The sequence below is a fragment of the Mirounga angustirostris genome, unplaced genomic scaffold (genome assembly GCF_029215605.1).
Source record: "Mirounga angustirostris isolate CCGP_5_RB_7025 unplaced genomic scaffold, mMirAng1.0.hap1 SCAF_4, whole genome shotgun sequence".
In the NCBI taxonomy this organism is placed as follows: domain Eukaryota; kingdom Metazoa; phylum Chordata; class Mammalia; order Carnivora; family Phocidae; genus Mirounga; species Mirounga angustirostris.
The window spans coordinates 155,978,802-156,001,637 of record NW_026991712.1 but is presented as its reverse complement, the minus strand read 5'-3'; the positions used below and the strand labels follow the sequence as shown (position 1 = coordinate 156,001,637).

Below are 22,836 nucleotides of genomic sequence, written 5' to 3'. Positions count from 1 at the left end.
GAGACAGGCTCCGCTGGACTCCTCCCAGCTCTTCCCGCCCTGGGCACCCCCTGCCTGGCCCCCCAGCCACCACCCCACCACCCTCTGGCCGCTCCTCCCCTCCCATGTCCCTTCATCACCACCTGCCCCCAACCCCTACACACAACCCCAGCAGGGGAAGCAGGGTCTTTCTGGGTGGGCACAGACCCTGCTGGGGGAGGGGTATACTTACTTTCCCTGAAGACTTGACCCCACGGATGAGGCAGAGGAAGACCACCACCCAAGAGACACCAAGGCAGCCGAGGAGGGGCAGTCGCACCTCCCCAAATTTCCCGATGTCGTCTGAGAGCTTCAGCACGTAGAGCCTGGGGAAGGGGATACTCTGCTATTGAGGCCCGGGCCCCTGATGCCCAGTGACTGATTCCCAAGGCCTGGGGCGCAGCCTGGCAGGTTCCTTCTTTCTCATGAGGGTGCAGCATGTGGAAGAAGGGTGCCACTATGAGGCCCCAGCCCCGACTGGCCCCACCCCACCCCTTCTGTCTGCTGCCCTGAGACTCCACTGCTTGCAGCCCCTCCAGGACCACAAAGGCGCCTGGGGGTAACACCCTGAGCCTGGGCCAGCCTCCTCAGTCCTGGGAGTGTGGAGGTCTCCCTGTCCCTATTCCGGCCCATCCCAGGCCCTGGCTTGTGCATTTCTCCCTTTAGTAATGCCTTCTCCTCTAGACCGGACACATCCTATCAGGTGTCACCTCCTCCAGGAAGCCTTCTGTGAACTCTTCATCCACACTAGCCTTCTCCATCCCTGATGAACTGAGGGAGGCGGTGGAGTGCTGAATAAAGACTGGAGGCTCTGGAGCATGCAGGCCTAGGCTTGAACCCGAATTCCTCCCCTGTGTATGTGTGGCTCTATCTGGTGCCCTACACCGCCCCAGCAGTGCCTTTTCAATCAACTGGACACTTATGTGCCGGGCCCTGTGCGAGGTGCTGGGCATAGAGACCTGGATCGGGCATATGGACACCACTGGAAGGGTGGTGGAGGGGCACACTGGAAGGCTTCCCAGAAGAGGTGAGGCTTGAGCTAAGGCTTGAGGAATGGGAGCAAGTGGGTGAAGAGAAGAAGCAGCACATGCCAGGCTGAGGACGCAGCGCTCAGCAGGACAGGGGATCGTGAAAGAACATGGCTAGCCTGGCTGGATCTGTCAGCAGCTCGGCAAGGCTGGGACAGAAGGTAAAGGGAAGAGAGAAGGGTGAAGGATAGGAAGAAGCCAGATTATAAGAAGCCATGAAGGCAAGGCTGAGAAGTTTGAATTTTATCCTGCGAGCAATGGGAAGCTTCTGAAGGGTTTGGTAAGAGCACTTTCAGGGCACCTGGGTGGCTCAGTTGGTTAAGCGACTGCCTTCGGCTCAGGTCATGATCCTGGAGTCCCGGGATCGAGTCCCGCATCGGGCTCCCTGCTCGGCAGGGAGTCTGCTTCTCCCTCGGACCGCCCCCCCCCCCATGTGCTCTCTCTCTCTCATTCTCTCTGTCTCAAATAAATAAATAAAATCTTTAAAAAAAAAAAAAGAGCACTTTCAGGGTCTCTCCTTGGCTCAAAACTTTGCAGCGGCTCCCATCTCTCACCAGGGAAAAGCCTAAGTCCTTGCAGTGGCTGCGAGGCCCAAAGTGGTCCGTTGTCCCCAACCTGCCACCCCTCTGGTCTCCTGTCCTCCCACTTGACGCACTGCTCACTACCCCAGCTGCACTGGGCTCCTCGTGGTTCCTGAATCATGCCAGGCATGCCCCTCCCTCAGGGCCTTTGCACGAACGAGCTTTTCCTCTGTCTGGAGGCTCTTTCCCCAAATATCCACATGTACACACGGGTGTGAGGCGTGTGCAGTCACACAGGGCCCCTTGCTTAGAAGGCCCTCGTGCTGGGCTTAATGCTCTGCCACTGACATCTTGAAATTCTGCATACATTTGAACAAGGGGCCCCATATGCCCACTTCACACTGGGCCCCACAAATTATGCAGCTGGGTTTGTCGGCATTGCTTTCACCCTCCTCATCTCCTTCAGGTACTTACTCCGGGTACCCTCTTTGCAAAGGGGCCTTTTCTGGCTACCCTGCTTAAAATGGCAGCCCTGGCCCCTGCCCAGCACTCCTTATCCCTTTTGCTAGATTTTCCTCCACAGCGTATGTCTCCTTTTTTTTTTCTTTTAACCTATTTATTTTGTTTGTCATCCATTTTCTAGAAAGGCAGGAGTACCCAGCGCCCCCAGTGCCTAGCAAAGTGCCTGGCACAGAGCAGTACTCAAAAGATATTTGTTGAATGAATGAATGAATGAATGAGTGAAAATTGTGGTAAATGGATCTGGAGGTAGAAAGGAGAGAACCTGGGAGCGGACACCAGCCTGGTTGTTGCAATTTTCCAGGCTAGAAGTCATGAGCAAGAGGTAAGCTCTTGAGCCTCAGTTTCTTCATCTGTAAAATGGGCATAATAACACCAACCTAGCATAATCTGTAGCTGGATTTAGGTAAATACAGGCTCCCTTCTGTCCCCTTTTACAGCTAGGACCTCTCAAGATAGCTCAGAGGCTGTCCTCTATCATTCTCAGCTATTCGCACTTTCTTTCCCAAGTCAGTTCTCAAACCTCATGGCAACGTTTTTAATACCTTGTGATGCGATGTTACTCTGTCCCCTCATGGGACAATGATGCCAGGCCTGGGATTTGGTGTTTGCCGGGCGGGCCTGCCTCTTCGCAGCCTCAGAAATTCCCTGGAGGCCGCCCTTCGCACCACGACCTGAAGAGGGCGCTGTCCAACACGTGCCCAACTCCAGGCTTTTAGTCAATGGGGGAACCAAAGGCAAGGGGATGGCAGAAGTTCAGGAGCTGTGGGACCACCAGCAAGAGTCACCTGGTCCCCTTCAACAGTGCTTTCCAATCTTTTTTCCTTCATAGCACACAGAAAAAGTATTCTGGGGCTATTGAGGTAAGCAGACAAGGTCACTCAAAGCTGAAGGCAACTGGGCTGGGGGCTCCGGGCTGCCCAGACCCCACCCAACCGGGCACACCTACTCAGGGCACTTGCGTGCTGGAAGCCTTCCAGAATAGCCACAGGGTCCTTCTGCTGCTTACTCAGAGCTGCTTTACTTCAGCCAATAGCATTCCACGAAAAGAAACCACTTCTTGTTCAGAAGATTTTTTTTAACTTTGTCTAATTATATATGTTAAACTGGTAGTATTTTATCTGATTATGTTTAAATCATTTATATGATTTGCAAGGGCACAGCATTACAATACCGGGGGGTTAAAAAGTTTAGAATGCTAGCCTGGGTACCAAGTAGTGAATTCTACCTCTCTTTTTATGGCACCATATTTAGTTTTTCGTTTTGTTTTGGGACCATGTGCTTTTGAGATCAATTAACCTAAGAACTCTTGGAACCCAGCATATTTACAAGTTGGCTCTCGATGCATAACATCTCTGGAATTATTCTGCATTATTTTTTAATTGCTCCAGCCCAGCGATCACAAAACAGCCTAATGTGTTTCTTTGTGTCTCCAGCAGCGGCTGGAGCCTGTCGGCAGGCATCACTGTGCTTCCTGAGCGCCCGTCCCTGTTCTTCGGAGTGATGCCGCATGATCTCATTCCCTCTTTATAACAACAAGGTAGGTGTTGCGACCCCTCCCATTTAATGGACAAACAGCTATGACTTAGAGAGGTTTGGTGATCGATCTCCCAAGGCCAGACAGCTGATGAGTGACAGAGCCGCAATCTGAGTGAGGTCTGTGCTACCCCAGAGCTGCCATGAAGACGCTGGGAGCAGGGTGCTGGGGCCTGAGTCCCACTGGGTTTCGGGTGCTCTGCTGTGCACCACAGGCTGTGGAGGTGAGAGCCTGGTCGTTACTTAGCGCCTACGGGCCGGAATCAGACCAGCACGCAGAGGATCGTAGAACAAGACTGAAGGGCTGGGGGCAGAGAGGAGACCGTGGGCCAGGGGGTGGGCAGGAGGCAGACTGAGGCTCAGAAATCTGTCCTCTGTGCTTCTCTTGCTTTAGAGGAGTCTCCTAATCTTTTTTCTGACCTGCTTCCCTCATTTGTAAACGGGACTATTTTATACTACCTGCACGAGCTAGCAAACGAGGTTGTGGTGGGCTCAAATGTGATCACACAGCTTTCCAAAGGGGTGTTGGAGAGTGTGGACCAAGGACACCTGTAGAGTATCATTGGCCTGATTCATACCAGGCGCCAGGCACAGTGGAAGCACATCTCCTGACCCAGCGCTGCTGCCTTGTTCCTTAACCTCTGAACATCAGTCAGTCTCTGAATCTGAAAAATAGGGATACTGTGATAGGAGATAACATGCCTGGCACATAGTAGGTGCCCAGGGGAACGGTGGTGTTGCTCTCCTCGCTTCCTTGCTGAAGCCGGCCTGCGCAGGCCTCTCAAGGGTCATTTCCCAGGGTTTCCAGGAGGGGGCAGCAGGGAGCCATCCTGCTGGGAAGGAGCTCCGCCTGGGACAGGGGCTAGTGAGGCAGGCTTGACTCCAGCCCTGACTGAGGAGAGTTCAATGGGCCACCCATTGGGCACCCCCCCCCAAGCCCATGACCAGTTTTCTTTGAGGACTATTCCCCTCTGATTGCCCTGGATGAAATCTCCAGAACTTTGTCGTGGCTGGCCCTAGCCGGCTGGGCCTCCCTGGCAGACCGGCTGGGCTGAGAGGCTCTGGAGCAGCCCCGTGGGTGCGGGTGAGGCTTTGTGCTCCTCAGGTTCCCCCCACCCCCTGAGTCTAGATCAAGTTGTCCTGACCACACCATGCCTCAAACGCAGTAGAATACCTAACTGTGCAGTAAACTGCTTAGTCCTCTCGGTAGATGGGACCTCCACGAGGGCAGGAGCCGAGCGTCTTACTCCTCACGCTGTCTCCCTTCCGAGGGCAGTGTCTGGTACCTACTAGGTGCTCGAGAAATGATCTGTCCAGCGACTGAGGGACTGAGTCGGCCTGGAGGTAATTTTGCCTGCCCCTCGCTGTTGTCTACACCGCGAGCCCTGTGGATAATGACCACATCCGAGCTGTCTTTGAATGTCAGTGACACAGCATGGCGGCTGGTGCAGGGAAGCCGGGCCCTGCGGGGTCGGAGCACCGGGACCAGGCTCAGAGGATTCTGACCCGCTAGGACTTCCGTCTCCCCGGGGCCTCAGCCATCTCGCCTCTGGCTCTCTACCACTTGGTGGAGAAACTTCAAACCTCAGCCTGGCCTGGGAAGCCCTGTGCCTTATGATGCCTCTGGCCTCTCCCGTCCCACCTGTCTCCAGTTCGCCACCTCGTGGCCACGGCCTTCCTGCCCACGTCTCTCCCAACCCTTCTACACCTCCCTCCTCCCTCCTAGGGAAGCCTTCCGGACCACCTCCTCACGGCCCCGTCCCTCAGAACTAACCACCCCGTCTCTGTGCCCCTACCACACCCCTGAGCACCTGCCCTAATATGACCCCCCTCAGGACTGTGGACTCCTCAGGCGAGGGGCTCAGGGCTCTTCAGACCCCATGGGTACCTAGGGCCTGGCAGAGCAGACCCTGTAGATATGGAATGAATTAACATGGCTTACCCACAGGCCCCCAACACTCTCTTCCCACCAGTTCCCCAAAAGGACATGGGGGGTTTCCTTCAGGACATCCCCCTGCGCCCTCACGCCAAGGTGTTCTAGAACACCTCCAACAGCAGCTTCCCTGCAGCCAGTCCTGAGACTCCAGTCTCTCTCACCACAGAGCATACTAGTGCCAGGCTGTCTTTCCTAAGCACGGCTTGATGATGACAGCCCTGGGCTCAGGAAGCTTCTACGGCTCCCTCTGCCCTGCAGTGGTAAGTCTACGCTTAATTCATATAAGTTCTCCAGGAAGGCTGGTGGCCCCTCCTAGGCTCCCTTAGGGCCCATGAGTTTCCCACACACCTGTGAGTCTCATCAGAAGAGCTTCCCCTCAGGGTCAGGACCAGCCTCTTCTCCTTTGGGACCTGAGGCCTTTGCTCACGCTGTTCTCACCAGGAAGACACCCCGCTGTCCCCCGACTCTGCCCTGCGGACGTGCCTGACTGCTGGAGCCCTCTCTCACTGCACCCTGTCAGGACGCTCAACTCAGCGTCCAGCCCTCCATCATTCTCGGCTGTGTCAGCCTCCTCTTCTGAGCTAGTCTGTAAACTCCTTAGTTTGCCCGGCTCCGGTCCCCGCACCCCACCGGGTCGGCAGAAAGTTGCCCGATGGCAAGGGGGGAGAGCCGAGGCTTGGCGCCAGGTGTCCCCCCCAGCCCGGGGCCAGTGGGGCCTCACCTCCAGTACTCCTCGCTGGGGCTGGTCCTCTGGAGCGAGTGGTTGAGCAGGTGGGAGAGGTTGCCAGGCAGGGCGGCGGGCCGGGAGCCGTTGGTGAGGTTGGAGGCGTCCAGCACCCCAGCGCAGTCGGGCGTGTTCCAGGGGTTATTGCAATAGGCCCAGGGCAGCACGTGCGTCATGGACGAGAAGAAGTAGTAGAAGGCGATGCAGATGACCACGTTGTAGTAGATGCCAATATACGTGGACACCACCATCATGCCATAGCCCACACCTGGGAGGGAAGGGGGGCAGCCTCACACATCTAGCTGAAGGAGGCAAGGTTAATGTTGAAGGGCCCCCCAGGGTAGGCTTTTGTGGGGGGCCATCGAAGGGACAGGTCAAGGCCTTAGCAGGGGTGAGCTGGGGGGCCCGGGGGCTTTGTGTATACACGTGGTAGGTGAGGAGGGTGGAGGCCAAGTAAACATGGATCCCAGCATGCATCTGTGGCCTTGGCCATTGATGTAGGGCTTGGGGTCAGCACCAAGGCTCCGTGGGGGTTGACAGTGTTTGTACAGATGGGTGAGTAGGCCCCCAGAGGCCCGTGCGTGTGGGGGGGGGGGGCCGGGGGGGAGGCGGTGTACCCCACCCAGGCCTCACCTTTGAACATGGGGCTGATCCTCCAGACCCCCAGGCAGCCCTGACTTGCAAATTGGCCGAAGGAGAGCTCCATGAAGAAGAGAGGGATCCCGCAGAATATCAGCATGATGAAGTAGGGGAACATGAAGGCGCCTGGCAGGCAGGGAAAGGGCTGGCTCAGGGCGGGCTTGGGGGGTCCCACCCTCTTCCTGCTGAGAACCCAACAGCAAAACCTTTGCGATCGGCTAAGACCAGAGGAGGGTGGTCCACGCACTGAGCAAGAGCCTGGGTCTGAGGCATCCTACCCACAGCGTGCCTTTTAATTTGGCAGAAGCTTCCTGAACAGAACCCAGGCCCCAGACCCACCATGTTAGGGTGGGATTTGATGGCTTCACCAAGCAAATTCACAAACATAAGTCGCTGGGATCCTCAAATTCCCTGAACCATTTAGGGGGCTGTTGACACACAGGGGGTATAAGACAGGAAACCTTGGGAGGTTGGGGCGCCTTTTTCTACCTCTCTTGACCTCAAGGGAGCAGGCTAGCAGGGTCAGGCCCAAACAGCAGACAGCCAGGGTCAGGGGGTGACCTGTGCATTAGGTAAAGGGTACCTAAGCCAGGGATTGGGGCAAAGGAGATGAGAGCCAGAGGCCAGCCTGTCTGGAGAGGGGTCTGTGCCAGGGAGGGGGTAGTCCAGGCCTTGGTGGGTAGGCTCTAGCTAAGTGGGAGGTCCCTGCCCTGTGCCCACTGGGTACCTCCCCCGTTGCGATAGCAGAGGTATGGGAAGCGCCAAACATTGCCCAGGCCCACGGCATAGCCCACGCTCGTCAGTACAAACTCGATCTGGTTGCCCCAGTTGCCCCGTTTGAGGTTCTGGTCCCTCTTGGTGGCCTCGCTGGGCACAGCACCATTCTGTGGGGACAGGAGAGAAGCTACCATCAGAAAGGTTTGTGCTCCCGTGCCTGACCCTCTGGGCCTCTCCCAGCGGGGACACCATGGACCCCCCAAGCCCCCACCCCCACCCACCCCGGGCTTCCCCTCTACTGGCAGGAGCTGCTGGCTGGCCTGGCAGAGAAGCGGAGAAGAGAGGAGCGGCTGCTGGAGGGTGCCAAGCGGGGCCTCCCTCACCAGCCCCCCAGCACCCTGTGCCAGGGGCACCAGCCCACCTGAGCAGCTGCTGCCAACATCGGAGAGGTGGGACACTGAGAGGGAGCCCAAGTCCAGAGCCCCCCAGCCCCAGCCCCTCCAAAGCCTCCCCTCTCCCCTCTGGGTGAGGATCTGGGAGCAGCTGAGCCTCATACCAAGCAGCCAAGTCGGGCTGGGCACAAAGGGGCCTGTGTCCAGACAGCACCCCCCACCCGCCACTACCACATCACCAGGCTGAGCACGCCGCCGCCCACGGGCAGGCGGTGTGGGGGAGGGGATGCCCGACCCTTCCCCCAGCTGAAGGCGCTTTCCTGGGGGCACGGGATGGGCAGGGCTGTGAGGCGGGAGACGGGGGACTAACTGAGCTGGGCCGGACTTGGGGAGGGTGTTCTGGGGCTCAGGATGGGAGGACCCAGGGGAGCCATCTATATTGCCCATGGCCGGGGAGGGGGCCCTGGGGAAGCCGACCTGGGCTGGGTGGTGCTGGCCATGAGCTGGGGGAGGAGACCAGAGTTGTAGGCACCACGCCAGACTTGAAGGACAGACTCTGCTAGGGGAAACAGAGGGAGGGACTCCGGAAAAAGGTCTCTGAGCTGAGAGGGGGTGGGCTGCGGACGAGGAGGGGGCTGGCCAGGAGGGGCCGATGAGGGGAATTTGCCCCAAGGAAAGGAAGCTGGGTCTGCCCTGGGCGGGGGCGGGGGTGGGCGGGAGGCCTGCAGGGCTGGGCTGGGTGGCCTGAGGCCCCACTGAGGACAGCCCCTTTTGAACCCCAACCCCACAGCTGGAACTGGCTCAGCAAGTCCCTTTACAAGTGTAAATATGCCCCTTCCCCATGCCATGGCCCTTCCAGCCCCTCCCAGGGTGACAGGAAATCAAGCCACCCTGAGTGAGAGCCTGAGGGGTCGGGGGCTCTCACTAGGAGACTAGGGACCCTGAGAATCACCAGCAGAGAAGCACAGAGTGACAGAGACAGCTGGGCTGTCTCTGTCTGAATAGATGGGCTATTCCCTTGAGAGAAACAGACAGGAGTCCCTGGAGGACACCAGGATTGGAGACAGAGCAGCATGGCTTCTGAGGGACGCTGCTGAAGTGACACTGGCCCCCAGCTTGAAAGAGACATATTCAAGGACAACAGTCACACTGGCCAATAAACAAAGAGGTCTGGTGCTTTGAAATGTTGCCGGATCCTGACACGGACCGACAAATGCAGAGGAGGAATGGCTTCACTGGGACCTGTGCGCTTTCCAGAAAGGCCTATTTGGGAATGCAGACTCGGGAGGCACCAGTGCCCAGTGGAGGCCCCAGCCACGTACCCCTTGTGCCCGCAGTGGGCCTATTTCGGCTTGCCACCAAAACACCGACACCCTGTGGAGTAACCATCCTGTACACCCAACCTGGCATCGCCCCCAGAGGAGACACTGACCTTCACACCCTCCAAGGAGGTTTGGGGGCACAGCACCGAGAACTGGGGTCCAGTCCCCTTCGAGGCGCACGCAGAGTGAACTGACAGGCTGAAAGAGCCTGCATGCGTTCATTCCTGCAACCACGGGGATTTACTAACACCTACTGTGTGCCAGGCCCTGCACCAGGCATTGGGAATCCAGCAGCGAGCTAAACAGACACCCCTACGCACTCAGAGCTCGAAATCAGTGGGGGAGCAAGCCATCAATGACAGAAGCAAATCCATGATTTTTATATTGCAGCCGCGAGGTGACCACAAAGCGCAGGTTCTCAAGGCACAAGGATATATGGAAGGAGGCCAGGCAGGGGGGCACGCAGGGTGAGGTCGGGAAGGCTTCCCTGATGAAGGGGCTTGAGGGCCAGTCTGGCTCTGGGAGAGAGGGTGGCTCACGGCCTGAGTGTGTCCTCTGGGACAGGCCCATACAGAATCTTGCCTAAGGCTGTCACCACCTCCGAAGGCCTTCTTGGGGACAGGCCTAGCAGTTCTGCACGGTCCGGGCAGGGGCATTTTTTCAGAGGGTGTGAGGCCGGCTTGGGGACAGCTCCTGCATTCCCAAACAAATCCCGGCCAAATAGGGCTCCTATATGTTGACCCTACAATAACAGTTTTATTCTGTCCAAGGCTTGTTTACTTAGGGGCACAATGGGAGACTGGCAGCTGCAGAGTAAATGGGTGGGGTCACGAAGCAGTGCTCACAGCTGTAAAAGAGACACCCGAGGGGCCAGGAGGGTTTCATGGGCAGGGCAAAGGCAGGGCTCCTTGCAGAGGCCGAGGTCCCCAAGGCTTGAAGGCTGAGGCACCGCCCCCCAAACCAAGTGCAGCGGGACCCGACCGGGATTTCTGAGCTCTGCTCCTTCCCTGGCATCGAGGGGGACAGTGAGGGTGGGGGTGCCCCCAGGCCGCCACTTAACTGAGCCCTCAGGAGCCAGCTCTGCTCAGTTAATGAGTGGCACACCACTGGGCCTCGCGCTAACCACTTCAGCCATGTGGCCACAACTCACGACTCGGGAGGCGGGAGCCCTGAGACCGGGGCCTGGGGCAGGGAGCCGGGGATGGGGCTCTGGTGGGAGTTCCTGACCACACTAGGGCTCTGCGGTGCAGAAGGAGCTGGGGGTCAGCGACACTCTGCAAGCCGCGTGAGAAGCGCCCCGATTCTGGCTCCCAGGCCTGCGTCTCAGCACCGTGGGGCCGACTCCCAGAGCAGTGGCTGGGAGGTCACCATGGGAGCCACGGCCAGGCCTCTGACTTCCGTTCTAGTGCGAGCTACGTTCAGGTGACTTGGCTGGTGAGGGCTTGGCTCTCTGCCGAGGACATAGCAAGCCCCCCTTTCTCCAAGTACGCTAGAGGAAAGGATCTCCAAAATGCTCTGTGGGGCTTCTGGAGGCTCCAGTTCTCCTCTCTGCTCTCCCCTGGGCACTCCCGGCCGCTGCCTTCCTGGGCAGCGAGACCGACAGCTGGCGAGCTTTTCCAGCACTGCCTCGATTTTGTTCTCCTTACATCCTCTTCCCTAGCCTAAGCCGCTCATTTTCTTGTTCTGCTGGGTGGACACCTGTACCACTGATCAGATCTGTCCCTGCAGTGGACGTCGGCTCTCGGGCACCCACGAAAGAACCCCTTTGTGCTCACAGTTTCAGCCAGACCGGCGGCCCGTCTGCCTAACCCAGCTCAGCCCTGCCGAATGGCCGGGCTCCAGGCTTCTCCTGCCCATCACCCATCTTTCACTATCTGCCCCTCGCTGCTCTCCCTTCCTCCCTTGCTCACACCTGGGTGATGAATTAAACCACAGGGGGCTGGTGCTTCCTCCCCAGGCTCCCTGGATAGCCCCAACCCTCACCTGAGACTCCATGGCCATGGGCATGATCGGTGGTCTCCAGGATAGGGACAGCCCTGCCCTGTGCCCGAGCTCCCCAAGTTGGGTAGAAGGCAGGCTTTGGGGCTTTCTTTCCATGGTTGAGTGGGGTAAGTTGGCTGATCATCCTCCATGATGCCCACCATACAAAGACACACGCATATAAGACCCTCACATAAGACCACACACGCAGGGCGCCTGGGTGGCTCTGTCGGTTAAGCGGCTGCCTTCGGCTCAGGTCATGATCCCGGGGTCCTGGGATCGAGCCCCCCGTCCGGCTCCCTGCTCAGTGGAGAGCCTGCTTCTCCCTCTCCCTCTGCCTGCCACTCTGCCTACTTGTGCTCTCTATCTCTCTGTCAAATAAATAACTAAAATCTTTAAAAAAAAAAAAAAAAAGACCACACATGCACAGATGCCCTTCCCCTTAGGAGCAGTCCTTAAGGCAGCAGGGTCCAGTCCCACACAAGGACTTGTGACCTCCCACCCCGTGCTTGCCTAGCCGAGTGAGCCATACAGAGCAATCACTTACATAAGTCCTTTACATAGCCTTGTGCCTGGCTTATGCTCTGGATGAGCTCCTGGAATGAGGGGTGTTCAGCTCTGAGGGCAGAATCCAGATCTCCTCACCATGCCTTGGGCTTGGCAGCGCAGGACCCTGCGCCAGGCATGAGAACCCCAGTATTCTAGAGCCTGCTCCCCCAGTGACTCTGGGCAAGTCATTTCCACTCCCTGCAACTCAGCGTCCTTAACTATAAAATCAGTGGACAGACTAGGCAACCTTAGTAGATCTACTAATCTCTGTAGTTCTGCCTTGCCTGGAATTTTCCTATTCCTGACTCTCTCCTGAATCTTCCATTAGTTCCCACTAACTTTCTAAATGACTTTTAAAAAATGTTATTTTGGGGGCGCCTGGGTGGCTCAGTCGTTAAGTGTCTGCCTTCAACTCAGGTCATGATCCCGGGGTCCTGGGATCGAGCCCCGCATCAGGCTCCCTGCTCAGCAGGAAACCTGCTTCTCCCTCTCCCACTCCCCCTGCTTGTGTTCCCTCTTTCGCTGTGTCTCTCTCTGTCAAATAAATAAATAAAATCCTTAAAAAAAGGTTATTGTTTTTCTTCTAATTATAAAAGCATTTTAAGCTTATCACCAAAAAAAATGGGAACCTACAGCAAAGAGTAAAGAGGAAACAAAGCCGCAGAGCCCCCTCCCAGAGGTGACCACCCGCATGGGATGCACCCCCTTCTTTCTTCATGCACAGACTTGGACAGAGCCCAGATTTCTACCCTGGGCTACGGCTCTCCTCTGGCTCCTCACTCCCACCCTCCCAGACCAGTGTCCACTGGATATTTTTGTGAATTGTGAGCTCCCTCCTCCTGCTCTCGGTGGACACTGAAGAATCCTGGAGCCGCCTGGCTGGGCGGGCCCCGCTGGGATCTAGAGGGCCTCTTGTTCAGAACTCTGCAGCCCTGGGGTTTGCTCATGGGATGAAGTCCCATCCAAGACAAACTTTATGGAGGAGGACAGACAAGACCCCACATCCCAGACTGACCTTGAGCCAAATCCAGATCACCGGCAACTTTCTCTGAGCCCTATCGGGGAATTCAGGCAGAATCGCCATTACAGTAAATTGTGGCTGCCTTAAAAGACCCCACGACCTCCCCACACCCTTAGATTCTTCTTCCCCCAAGTTCTCTCCCCTTGGTCCAGGGACCAGGCTGGCCCTTAGGTAGCACCCGCCCTACAACGACCGAGCCTTCTGTCCTTTATCTGGCCTCGCTGATCCAGATCTGGGAAAGAGTCAGGGGCCAGGGGTGGAGGAGCAGGACCATGGGAAAATCCGCCCTCGGCCAAGCGGTACCCAGGGGCTGTTAGTGCCTCTTGCCTCCAGGAAAGCTTCAGAGCAAGCTCTGGGCACCTGTTAGGAGTCCAAGCCTTTGTAGAGCAGGTGAGAGAGGCAAGGGCATGCCCTGTGCTGTTCCGCCCAGAGCACTGACTGGTGGGGAGAGACCTGCCAACACTGCAGGGAGCAGACAGAAGATGCACCCCAGGCTCGCCAGGCTCTGCTCCAGGCCCTGGGGAGCAGTGATGGCGGACACTGGGTGGGCCCTGCCTCTAGCCCTGGAGAAGCCCGGCAGCCCTGCCTCACACGCAGCAGCTGTGGGCAGTCTCTACCCCAGACAGTTGGCAGTGGGGCTGGCACTCGGGGAAGTGGCTTTGGTCTGTGACCCTGGCAGTTCTGAGGTTTGAGGGCAGTCCTGCATAATGTTTCCCCCGGACCCAACCCAGGTCTTCCCAGAAGACATTCCTTCTCTTGCCTTCTGAAGGTCAAATCAGAATGCTCTACCGGGCAGGGAGGATGGCTCTCCCTGTCCCTTCACACTTGCTGCCATCAGCCCCATTGTCCCCGACATCTGTGCACATCCCCAGCTTCTAGGGATGAGGCCACATGGGTGCCCACTCCGTCCGGGCACTTGCCGTGGACACTGGTGAACGTTCTCTGGGGTCTCTCTCTCCTCCCACCTGAGACCCCCATCCCATCCTCTTCCCCCACCATCACTGCTGAGTCCATGTACCACGTCCCCCTGCTCCCTTGCTCACTCTCCCCATAGGAGTAACTGCCGTGGCATGGACAATGGGGCTGTATTGATTAGTACAATTCCTGGGCACCTCCGGCCCGTCTCCCCGGGAGCTAGGACAATGCAGCTTTGATACACAGAGCAGATTCTCAGCAGGTCCTTGGGCTGGGGAGCACTCACCACCCCCACTCTCCTCCCCCAGGCCCCCCACCGCACAGCTAACTCTTCCTGCACTCCTTCGCACACTTGCAACTTTCTGGGTCACTTTTGCTGGTGTCTGTCTCCCTGGCTGGCTGGGCCTGCCCCTCCCTGGCACAGACCACTCAGCCCCTCTCCCCACCCCCCAGCCCAGCCTCCCAGACCGCCTGGCTCCAGGGAGGGGGCTCAACCTTCTGGAAGGTGACTGACCTGTCCTGGGGAGGAGGGGGCCACAGGTCCAAGAGCCGAGGCCATCCCAGGATGAGCACTCAGAGCGGAGCACGCCTGTCTCCGCTCTCATTAATGCCTCTGCCAGCTCCAGGCGACACTAACACATCCCCTGCCTCTCCCGCTGCAATTACTCTCACCTCATCTCCTCCTGCAGCTCTGCCTACCCCTCCCCGGCCCTCCCCCTCTGGCCAGTCCCCATGCAGCCCAGCGCGGGTGCTCCAGAGCTAGAGCGAGGCGTGGGGTTTGTTGTGTTTTTCCCTTGTTTCCAGCAAGTTATTGGAACAAAACACACACACACATACTCACAACCACAGAGTGAGGCAGAGCGAGCTCGGGAGAGAGTGAGTGGCCTCGGGGCCCAGATGCTTCTGAGCTCCCAGGCCTGGCACTTGGTGGGCCCCTGGTAGGATGGTTGGGAGCCACTGGGCACTAGACTTGGTGAAGGGCAGGAAGAAGGGGGGGCATAGTCCACAGGGCACTACCAAAGCATCTTAGACTTCTTAGAGTGGTGTGGGCGGGGGGATGGTGGGCTCTGGAGCTGTTGCCTCCCTCCCCCCGCAGGAGTTGGAGACCCTCAACCAGCCAAGATGATTGAGGGTGTTCACAGAAGAATGTGGCTGACCACGCAAGAAAGATCTGGCCCGGGGAACTGCAAGGTCACCTGTCCTAAGAAAGATGGCACTAGGGGCGCCTGGGTGGCTCAGTCGTTAAGCGTCTGCTTCAGCTCAGGTCATGATCCCAGAGTCCTGGGATCGAGCCCCACATCGGGCTCCCTGTTGAGCGGGGAGCCCGCTTCTCCCTCTCCCTCACTCCCCCTGCTTGTGTTCCTGCTCTCGCTATCTCTCTCTCTGTCAAATAAATGAATAAAATCTTAAAAAAAAAAAAAAAGAAAGATGACACTAGCCCAGAGAGTGGTCACCACAGAGTCCAGGCAAAGGTGGAGCCACAGGATAGGAGCCTCGGAGATCTGTACTGCATTGCCCAGGGCCTGAGGAGTTGTTCCGGAAGTATGTGCTGCACGGGCTGGGTTCAGTCCAGCAGGTGTCACCGTCACTGGGGCGGACGTCACTCAGACCCATCCAGTCCCACTTCCCTGAGGCCACACTCACGGGTCAGTCTCCAGCTGATGCTGAGATACCACAGACCAGTGGCCAGGAAGGTAGGCACGAGTGTTCTGGCCCCAGGGAGGCGGACCTCTCTTTGGAAATTGATAGGTTGCCAGAGGGCCTGGTACATGGTAGGATCTTAGCAAGCACCCATCAAATGGAAGCATGCATGAATTCTGCTGTAAAGAAAACCTAGCTTTTCTGTGAGTTTGGTAAGTATGGTGACCTCAAAGGGAACATGTCAGGATGTTTTTTTTTTTTTTTAGGATGGCTTTAAAAAAAAAAAGAAGGGCACGTTAAAAAAAAAGGGGGGGCACAAGTTTAGAGTCAGATAGACCTGGTTTAAACCCCAGCACTGCCAGTTTCTCACCATATATAGCCTTAGGCAAGTCACTTAACATGTCTGGTCTTAGTTTCCTCATCTCTGAAATAGGAATAATATCCACCCATCATCAAATCAAGGGAGAATTAGCACTAATAGTAATAGATAATACATATTAAGTGCTTACTATGAGCCAGACACTGTCCTAAACACTTTACATATATTCATTCATTTAATCCCCCCCCGCCCGCCTGCAAATGCCTTGATGTAGATACCTTATTATCCCCATTTTGGGGGGTAGACAGAGACCAGCCTTGGCTCAAGCAAGTCACCTAAGAATGGTCTGAGACCCCACTGACTCAGCCTGTCACTGGGCCAGCCTCATGCAGCCAGGTCCCCAGACACGCTCCGCTGACTTCCTGCGCACACAGACTGTGGGCCAAAGCCCTGGCTGGGCCACTGGCTTCAGGAAGGCCCAGTCACCCATGATGCCCAAATGCTCACTTCCACCCAGGGTGGGCTCTGGGCTCTGGCTGCCCTGGCCTGGGCAGGGTGCCCAGAACAGACAGCCCTGGCTGGACGGCTTTCTCTGGCCCTGGCCATGGGGACGGGAGACGGCAGCAGCCCAGCTGGGCCCTGGCCGTAATGAGGCCTCATTAGTGGGATCCAGCTGCTCCAGCCCCACTTTGGGAGGCCGACTCCCCCAGCCCCCGCCTCTGACTTTCTTAATAAGAGTGGGCATGTCTCCAGAGGGGCAAGGAATCTAGTTGCTTTGTTGTGCCCTGTGCCTCCAGGGGGAAGGTCCTGCCGAGCTAGGACTGAGCAGGGGGAGGGCTGCAGGGAAGCTGTGTGAGGGGAGGGGAGGGCACAGGCTGAGCAGGCGTGCTCCAGGGAAGGTGGGGAGGGGAAGCAGACCAAGGGGAAGGGAGGCAGGATCTTAGGTCCAGAGAGGAGGCCTGAGGAACACTGGGTCTAGATATTGTCCGTTTCCCTGGGAGGGTGTAGTTACACATCTCCGGTCACTTGGTTGATCATCTAGGTCATAGCTCAGGCTGTCCTGGCTAAGAGAGTCCCCCTCCGTGCTAGGCCTTATATAAGGAGAGGGCCCACTCTGTGCCAGCCCCTGAGCTGGGAGAGTCCCTATTGTGTGCCAGCCCCTGTGCCTAGAAAGCACGCACTGTACCACCAGGACCTGTGTTAGCAGAGGCCCCACGACTCACAGAGTCAGATGCTAGAAGAATCCACAGTGTGCCAGGCCTGTGTGAAGAGAGCACCCACTTTATATCCACCCAATGCCAGTGAGCCCCTGCGGTGGGCGAGGTCCTGCACTAGAGGAGAAGCCCATGTAGGCCAAATTCTGTGCCAGGCGAGCACCCAATGGATGCCCAGCCGGGAGCTGGGGGAGCGCCCACTGTGCGCCTGGCACTATGACAGACGAGTGCCCACTGTGTGGCAAGTATGTCCTAGGTGAGCATCTCCCATATGCCGGGGCTTGTGCCAGGTGAGGGCCCCGTCGTCGACAGGCTCTTCACCTAGGAAGTGCCCAACGTGGGCCAAACCCTGTACTTGGTAAACTCCCAGCGAGTGCCAAACCCGTATTAGCTGAGCACTTGCCACATGCCAGGATGTGGGCTGGGTGAGCACCCACTGTGTGCCAGGCCCTGCAATGGATGGTGCAGATAAGAGGTGTACAAATCCTATCAAAGCAGAACAGGGGCGCCTGGGTGGCTCAGTTGGTTAAGCGACTGCCTTCGGCTCAGGTTATGATCCTGGAGTCCCGGGATCGAGTCCCATATCGGGCTCCTTGCTTAGCAGGGGGTCTGCTTCTCCCTCTGATCCTCCCCCCTCTCATGTGCTCTCTCTCATTCTCTCTCTCAAATAAATAAATAAAATCTTTAAAAAAAGCATAACAGAACAGGTCAGGGTGCAGCAGCCCCCGGTGGCCTGTGGTGCTTGCAAAGCCTTCTGGGATGATTTAGACCTCTGGCACTCACGGCCCTAGCCCAGGTGACTCTGCTCTTATGCATCACAAGGTTTCCCAATGGCAGGAGCAGCCAGTGTGCTCAAAGACACGGGGAGAGGCCAACGAGGCTCACCAAGGCCTCTGTTGCCCAAGACTCTGTGCCAGTGGGTAGCAGGCATGGAGAGGGGCCTGAATCAGCCAGCTTGTGACCTTGGTGTGAGGCCGTGTGGTTAGAGCTGACCCGGTGGGGCTCTCCTGTCCTGGGCTCTCTCCCCCAGCTCCCTGTCCTCTGAGCCCAGGCAGCCCCACCCCACGCGTATGCAGAGGCACTAGGTCTCCATGGAAGTATCACCCCACCCACCCCCCGGTGCCCCCAAGCATCCCAGCTGCTCCCAGGCTTGGAGGCACCCTGGCCAGCTGGGTTCTTGCGTGGCCCTGTCCTAGGAGCTGCTGAGGCGTGAGGGAGGCAGCTGAGCTGGCCCGGCAGAGACCATCTGGGCTGGGGGTGGGGGGAGGGACACGTGCACCAGGCATGTGGGCCTGGGCACGTGCTGAAGAGGGGCTTGCTTCTCGGCGGGGCACCTGCCCCATGAAGAAAGGGCAGGAGCTCCAAGGATGACACAGGGTGTCTGCCGACGCTGAGGAGAGTGGGGGGACCCATGTCTTCACACCCAAACCGGAGGCAAAGGGGATGGAAGTAAGGAACCCACGGCAGGGGCTAGCTACCCCCTCCCCACATACGGGGGCACAAATGGCAGAAGAAGCCACAGGCCTGGGACTGTCCAAGCAGCTTACATGCGTGGCCCTCGGTAGCCTCTCTTCTACCCCTACCACGGCATAGAGAGGAGGGCGTGTCTGGAAGGAGTGTCCTCTGCTCTTTGCCGTTAGGGGAGCACAAGAGTCTAATAAAGTGTTGGCTCAGCTGCCTACGCCTGCCAGCCAGGAGGGATGGCGCTCCTCGGAGCCTGTGTCCTGGAGACAAGCCCTGAACGGAGATGGCTGCAGTTTCCAAACTGGGGCCCGAGAAGAGAGTAGCCCAAGGTCATCAGCAGAACTGAGAAAGAGGCAGGAATAGAATCTCTAGCAACCGCTGTGGTGGTGGGGGGGGGAGGGCGGTAGAGCCCAGGGGACAGATGTTATGGGCCTCAAACCAGCAGTGGCCGGCAGAAGCCAAAGGGCAGAGGGCATCCGAGCCCCGGCTATCTTTAGGCACATCCTGGGGCTGGGAACGGGCGTCCCAAGGCAGCAATCCCTTCCACAGACAGGCTGGCCGGGCAGAGCCCAGAGTCCGGGAAGCTCAGCTCCGGGCAGGGATTATGGGACGTTGTGACTGATGCTCGCTCTGTGGCACAGAAGCCTCCCACATCTCAACCGCTTGCCTGCACCAGTCCTTTCAGGCTCACTCCCGAGAAAGAAGAGCAGCCAGGGAATACCCAGAGGGTTTCTTGGGTTTCATGGGGCTCGAAATCTCCATGTAGCACGGGGCAGGCCACACCCCCCTTCCTACGGACCGTAGGCCTGTGGCAATTCCCAGACTTCTCTGGGAAAGGGAGGCCGTTTTTGGCCCGATCACAGCATCACCTCCAGCAAGTGTTCAGGTCACAAGACTTCATCTCTGCCCGTTTATGAGCACCCCAAGTTCAGGTTGGCTCAGGAATACTTTCAGAAACTTGGTTCATTCAGACTGGTTCCAACCAGTAGGAGCCAGGCCAGAGCAGGCCTGAGGGGCTGAATGTTAGACGTTCAGAACGGAGCAGGATAGAGGGTCCTTACCCTGGAGCGAAACTGCCCATCTACCTCTCCCAAACCATTGCTCTGGACCAAGTACTCTGAGCCCCAGAAATCTTTGGTGAGAGACAGGGCCTATTTAGGGGGTGGGGGAGCTCCGCAGAGACCCTAGGCCAATCGATCCTTCACAGAATGAGAAAAGCAATGGAAGGAACTGATGTGGGTGAGAGAGGCCAAGGGCAGGGCTGTGCTCAGTCACCAGCTTTTTCCCCTGACAGCCGCCCCATCTAGCTTGTCCCCGAGGCAAGGTCCCCAAGAGAAGAAATACAACCACTGCTCTTGGGATCGGTTCTGACATCTTTCTCCGGTTCCTGCTTCCAGTGCCAACCTGCTCTGTCCCTCAGTGAGTCTTCCTCCTTCAAGCCCTGACCAGGCCCGGCTCTTGCCAGCTGCCTCTCCCGGGGCCTCCCTAGCACCTCTCCTGGGCTCTGGGGTAGCAGGCAAAGGAAGGGCCATGCCTTGGGGCAGGGGGAGAGGGGAGTTTTCCGAGGCCTCAGAAGAAGATTCAAAATGAAACGTTCTTTGTTACTTTTCAGAGTGAGAAGGAACCAGGGAAGGAGAGAAAAACCAGACAGGGTCCGAAGACCCCTTGATTAGCACATCGGAATGCTCCCTGCAGTGGGCAGAGCATGGGGTGGGGGTGGGGTGCTAGGGTGCCGACCGTGTGACTGTCCTGGGTGTCCTCCTGTCCTGCTGGCCAGAGCACCTCTTGTGATGAGGATGGGGCGTCGTAGGCTCTGTGGCAGAATCGGCCCCGTTATGGGCTCTGAGCCGCAACACCATCCAGCCTGTCGGGTAAGGGGCCGCCTGCTTGGGGCCTGGGACAGCCCTACTAGTCAGGAGCCCTGGCATGGCAAGCAGCCGGCAGGCCTCAGAGGGGGCAGTGCTCATGATACCCCCCTCCACCCTGCAGTCTGGTTCCTGTACTCACCAGCATCCCTTTGGCACCTTTTCCTACCATGGCAGCAGCAGGTTGGGGAGCGGCCCTGGAGTCCTGGACCACACTCACAGGCTCTGCTTCCAGCACCTTTCAGACCACAGACCTCAAGAGCTGTGGAGAGAGCAGAGAGCCGGGTGGGAACCTGGCCCGGGAAGGTGAGGGCAGGCCAGGTGTGGCTGTCAGGGTTCTCCAGGACAGGTAGTGCTGGGCCCGGACCACCAGCTGGCAGGCCCTCACTCCCCTCCCAGGCTGGCCCACCCTCTGCCAGGCCCTTTCCCATCTCGTCCTTTTTGGATGACCCTCGATCGGCTCCTTCCTGGCCCTTCTTCCAACCCTTCCCCTGGATCCCTTGGTCTCCAGGGATCCCGTCCCAAGGGGCAAAGGTCTATTTTTGACTCTCTAGATGCCCAATTCTATAAAAGATTAAAAAATGAACACAGGACTGGGACAGGGTCCAGTTCCTTCATCGTCTGTGTGGATGGTTTCAACCTTTCTCCTGAAGGGGAGTCAGCTTGGATCAGCACGTGCTCCCCAAGCTCACCCCAGCCGGGCAGTCACGACTGTCCTTCCTCATCCTGGTGCCACTCAGCTTGGGCTCCAGGACAGCCGGGCACGCTGTTATGTCACTGCCCTGGACCATAAGCTCTGTGAGCACCAAACACGCCATGCACGGGACCACTTCCCTGCCCTGGCTCAGGCCTTCCCCTGCCTGCAACATCTTTCCTCCTGCTAACCCGGTAAAATTCTGCAAATCCTTTAGGACCATGCTGAAATGTCACCTCTTCTCTGTAGCCTTTCCTGGCACTCTCCCCAACCACAGTGAACAAACTGCTTCCTCCTTTCATTTTTTTTTTTTTGTGCTTTGAATATTTATTACCCTGTTTTTTTTATTAACAGCTTATTGACATATAATTCAACTAAATGCACAATTAAAGTGCAAAATTCAATGGTTTTTAGTATATTTACAGAGTTGTGCAACCATCACCACGATCTAATTTTAGAACATTTTCAATATTCCAAAAAGGAACTCTGTGGAACAGTGCCCCATAGGATTAATGAAGATAAGACTATTGGGAAATTTTTTTTTTTTTTAGTCAAAGTTGTTTATTTTGATAAACATAAACATAAATGTATCACAATTAATTTGGTAATTCTTCAGCCATTGGGACTATTTCTAACTTTTCGCTTTTACAATCAACATTTCTTTTTTGTTTGTTTGCGATTTTCTTTTTTTTTTTTTATTCTTATGTTAATCCCCATCCTTTCATTTTTTTTTTAGCAGGTTTCTACTGGTGTCCTTATCAACTCATACTAGACTTATTTGCTTCTGTCCGTCATCCATGAGACTGTGCGTTCCCTGCGGGTTGGGTCCGTGTTTCATTTACCCTCGGTGCCTGCCCCTAGCCCAGGGCAGGATGTCTTGCTTGAATGGGATTGAAGGGCAATGTGTAAGACTGAGGTATTGGGGGGCGCCTGGGTGGCTCAGTCGTTGAGCGTCTGCCTCCGGCTCAGGTCATGATCCCAGGGTCCTGGGATCGAGCCCCGCATCGGGCTCCCTGCTCCGCGGGAAGTCTGCTTCTCCCTCTCCCACTCCCCCTGCTTGTGTTCCTTCTCTCGCTGTGTCTCTCTGTCAAATAAATAAATAAAATCTTTAAAAAAAAAAAAAAAAGACTGAGGTATTGGAACGATGGTCCAGGCCAGCCTGAGACCTTGTAGGAAGCATCTGAGACACAATGTGGGCGTGACAAGCCGGATGAGGTGGCAGACAAACGGAAGGAGTGGCCATAGGGCCATGCTGGTGTATACAGGTTTAATGTCAGACACGGATGTAATAGGGGGTTGTTTTTGACGGGCCTCAGGAGAGGATTCAACCTCCAGACGAGATCGGGCGTGTTCAGGGTGGTATGGCTGTAGAGGATTCAACCTTCAGGGAGGAATTCTCTCATGGGAGGAAAACCCTGGGTTAGGTGGACAAGAATGTTCAACCTCCATAGGGCCTGGTCCCAGGAGGGACTGGATTCATCTTCTGGGGCCTTCTCTACCCTCCCAGGGAGTAGACTCTACTCCAAAGACTGTTCTGTGGCACTCCGTCCCACCCACAGCCACCTGTCAAGGGCCGCCTCTCTCCTACAGGTCCAGGAAGGTTTTAGAAGGCCAGAAGAGACAAGGAGGAAGGTCCTTGCCTGTGAAAATCAGCACTTGGCTTCCTTAGGGCTTGGTCCTGGCCACTTGATGTCGCACAGCCTTTTCCCCAAGGTGGGGGTAGGCGCGGATGTGACCTGTAACCATTTCCCTTCTGTCAGTCACCCAGGCTGGTCTCTCTGCCTCTCAAAGGGTCCTCCTAAAGAGACCCCTGCGCATGGTT

At 56.9% G+C, this 22,836-nt stretch overlaps 1 protein-coding gene and 1 long non-coding RNA gene across 5 annotated transcripts in view; one reads left to right on the top strand and one right to left on the bottom strand.

Annotated features, from left to right (window-relative positions):
• SLC6A9 (solute carrier family 6 member 9) overlaps window positions 1-22,836 on the bottom strand; it is a 32,779-nt gene that overhangs the window by 5,845 nt on the left and 4,098 nt on the right. Inside the window, exons 2-6 of one of the 3 annotated variants that reach the window (XM_045897868.3) lie at window positions 20,463-20,582; window positions 7,649-7,805; window positions 6,916-7,047; window positions 6,280-6,550; window positions 212-344 (exon numbers count right to left, since the gene is read on the bottom strand). In XM_045897868.3, coding sequence (XP_045753824.1) covers window positions 212-344; window positions 6,280-6,550; window positions 6,916-7,047; window positions 7,649-7,805; window positions 20,463-20,492 — 723 coding nt within the window. In that variant the 5' untranslated portion in view covers window positions 20,493-20,582. Of the gene's footprint in view, window positions 1-211; window positions 345-6,279; window positions 6,551-6,915; window positions 7,048-7,648; window positions 7,806-20,462; window positions 20,583-22,836 lie in introns of those variants that run through there. The other 2 variants (XM_045897870.3, XM_064589290.1) reach the window with 2 other exon arrangements.
• Window positions 1,188-22,212, top strand: LOC135364193 (uncharacterized). Of its 2 annotated transcripts, none has more exons than XR_010410960.1 (4): window positions 1,188-1,326; window positions 2,211-2,411; window positions 3,523-3,626; window positions 21,751-22,212. It is a non-coding gene; the product is annotated as an uncharacterized LOC135364193 (long non-coding RNA). The 2 variants fall into 2 exon arrangements; XR_010410959.1 differs by having other exon boundaries at window positions 21,754-22,211.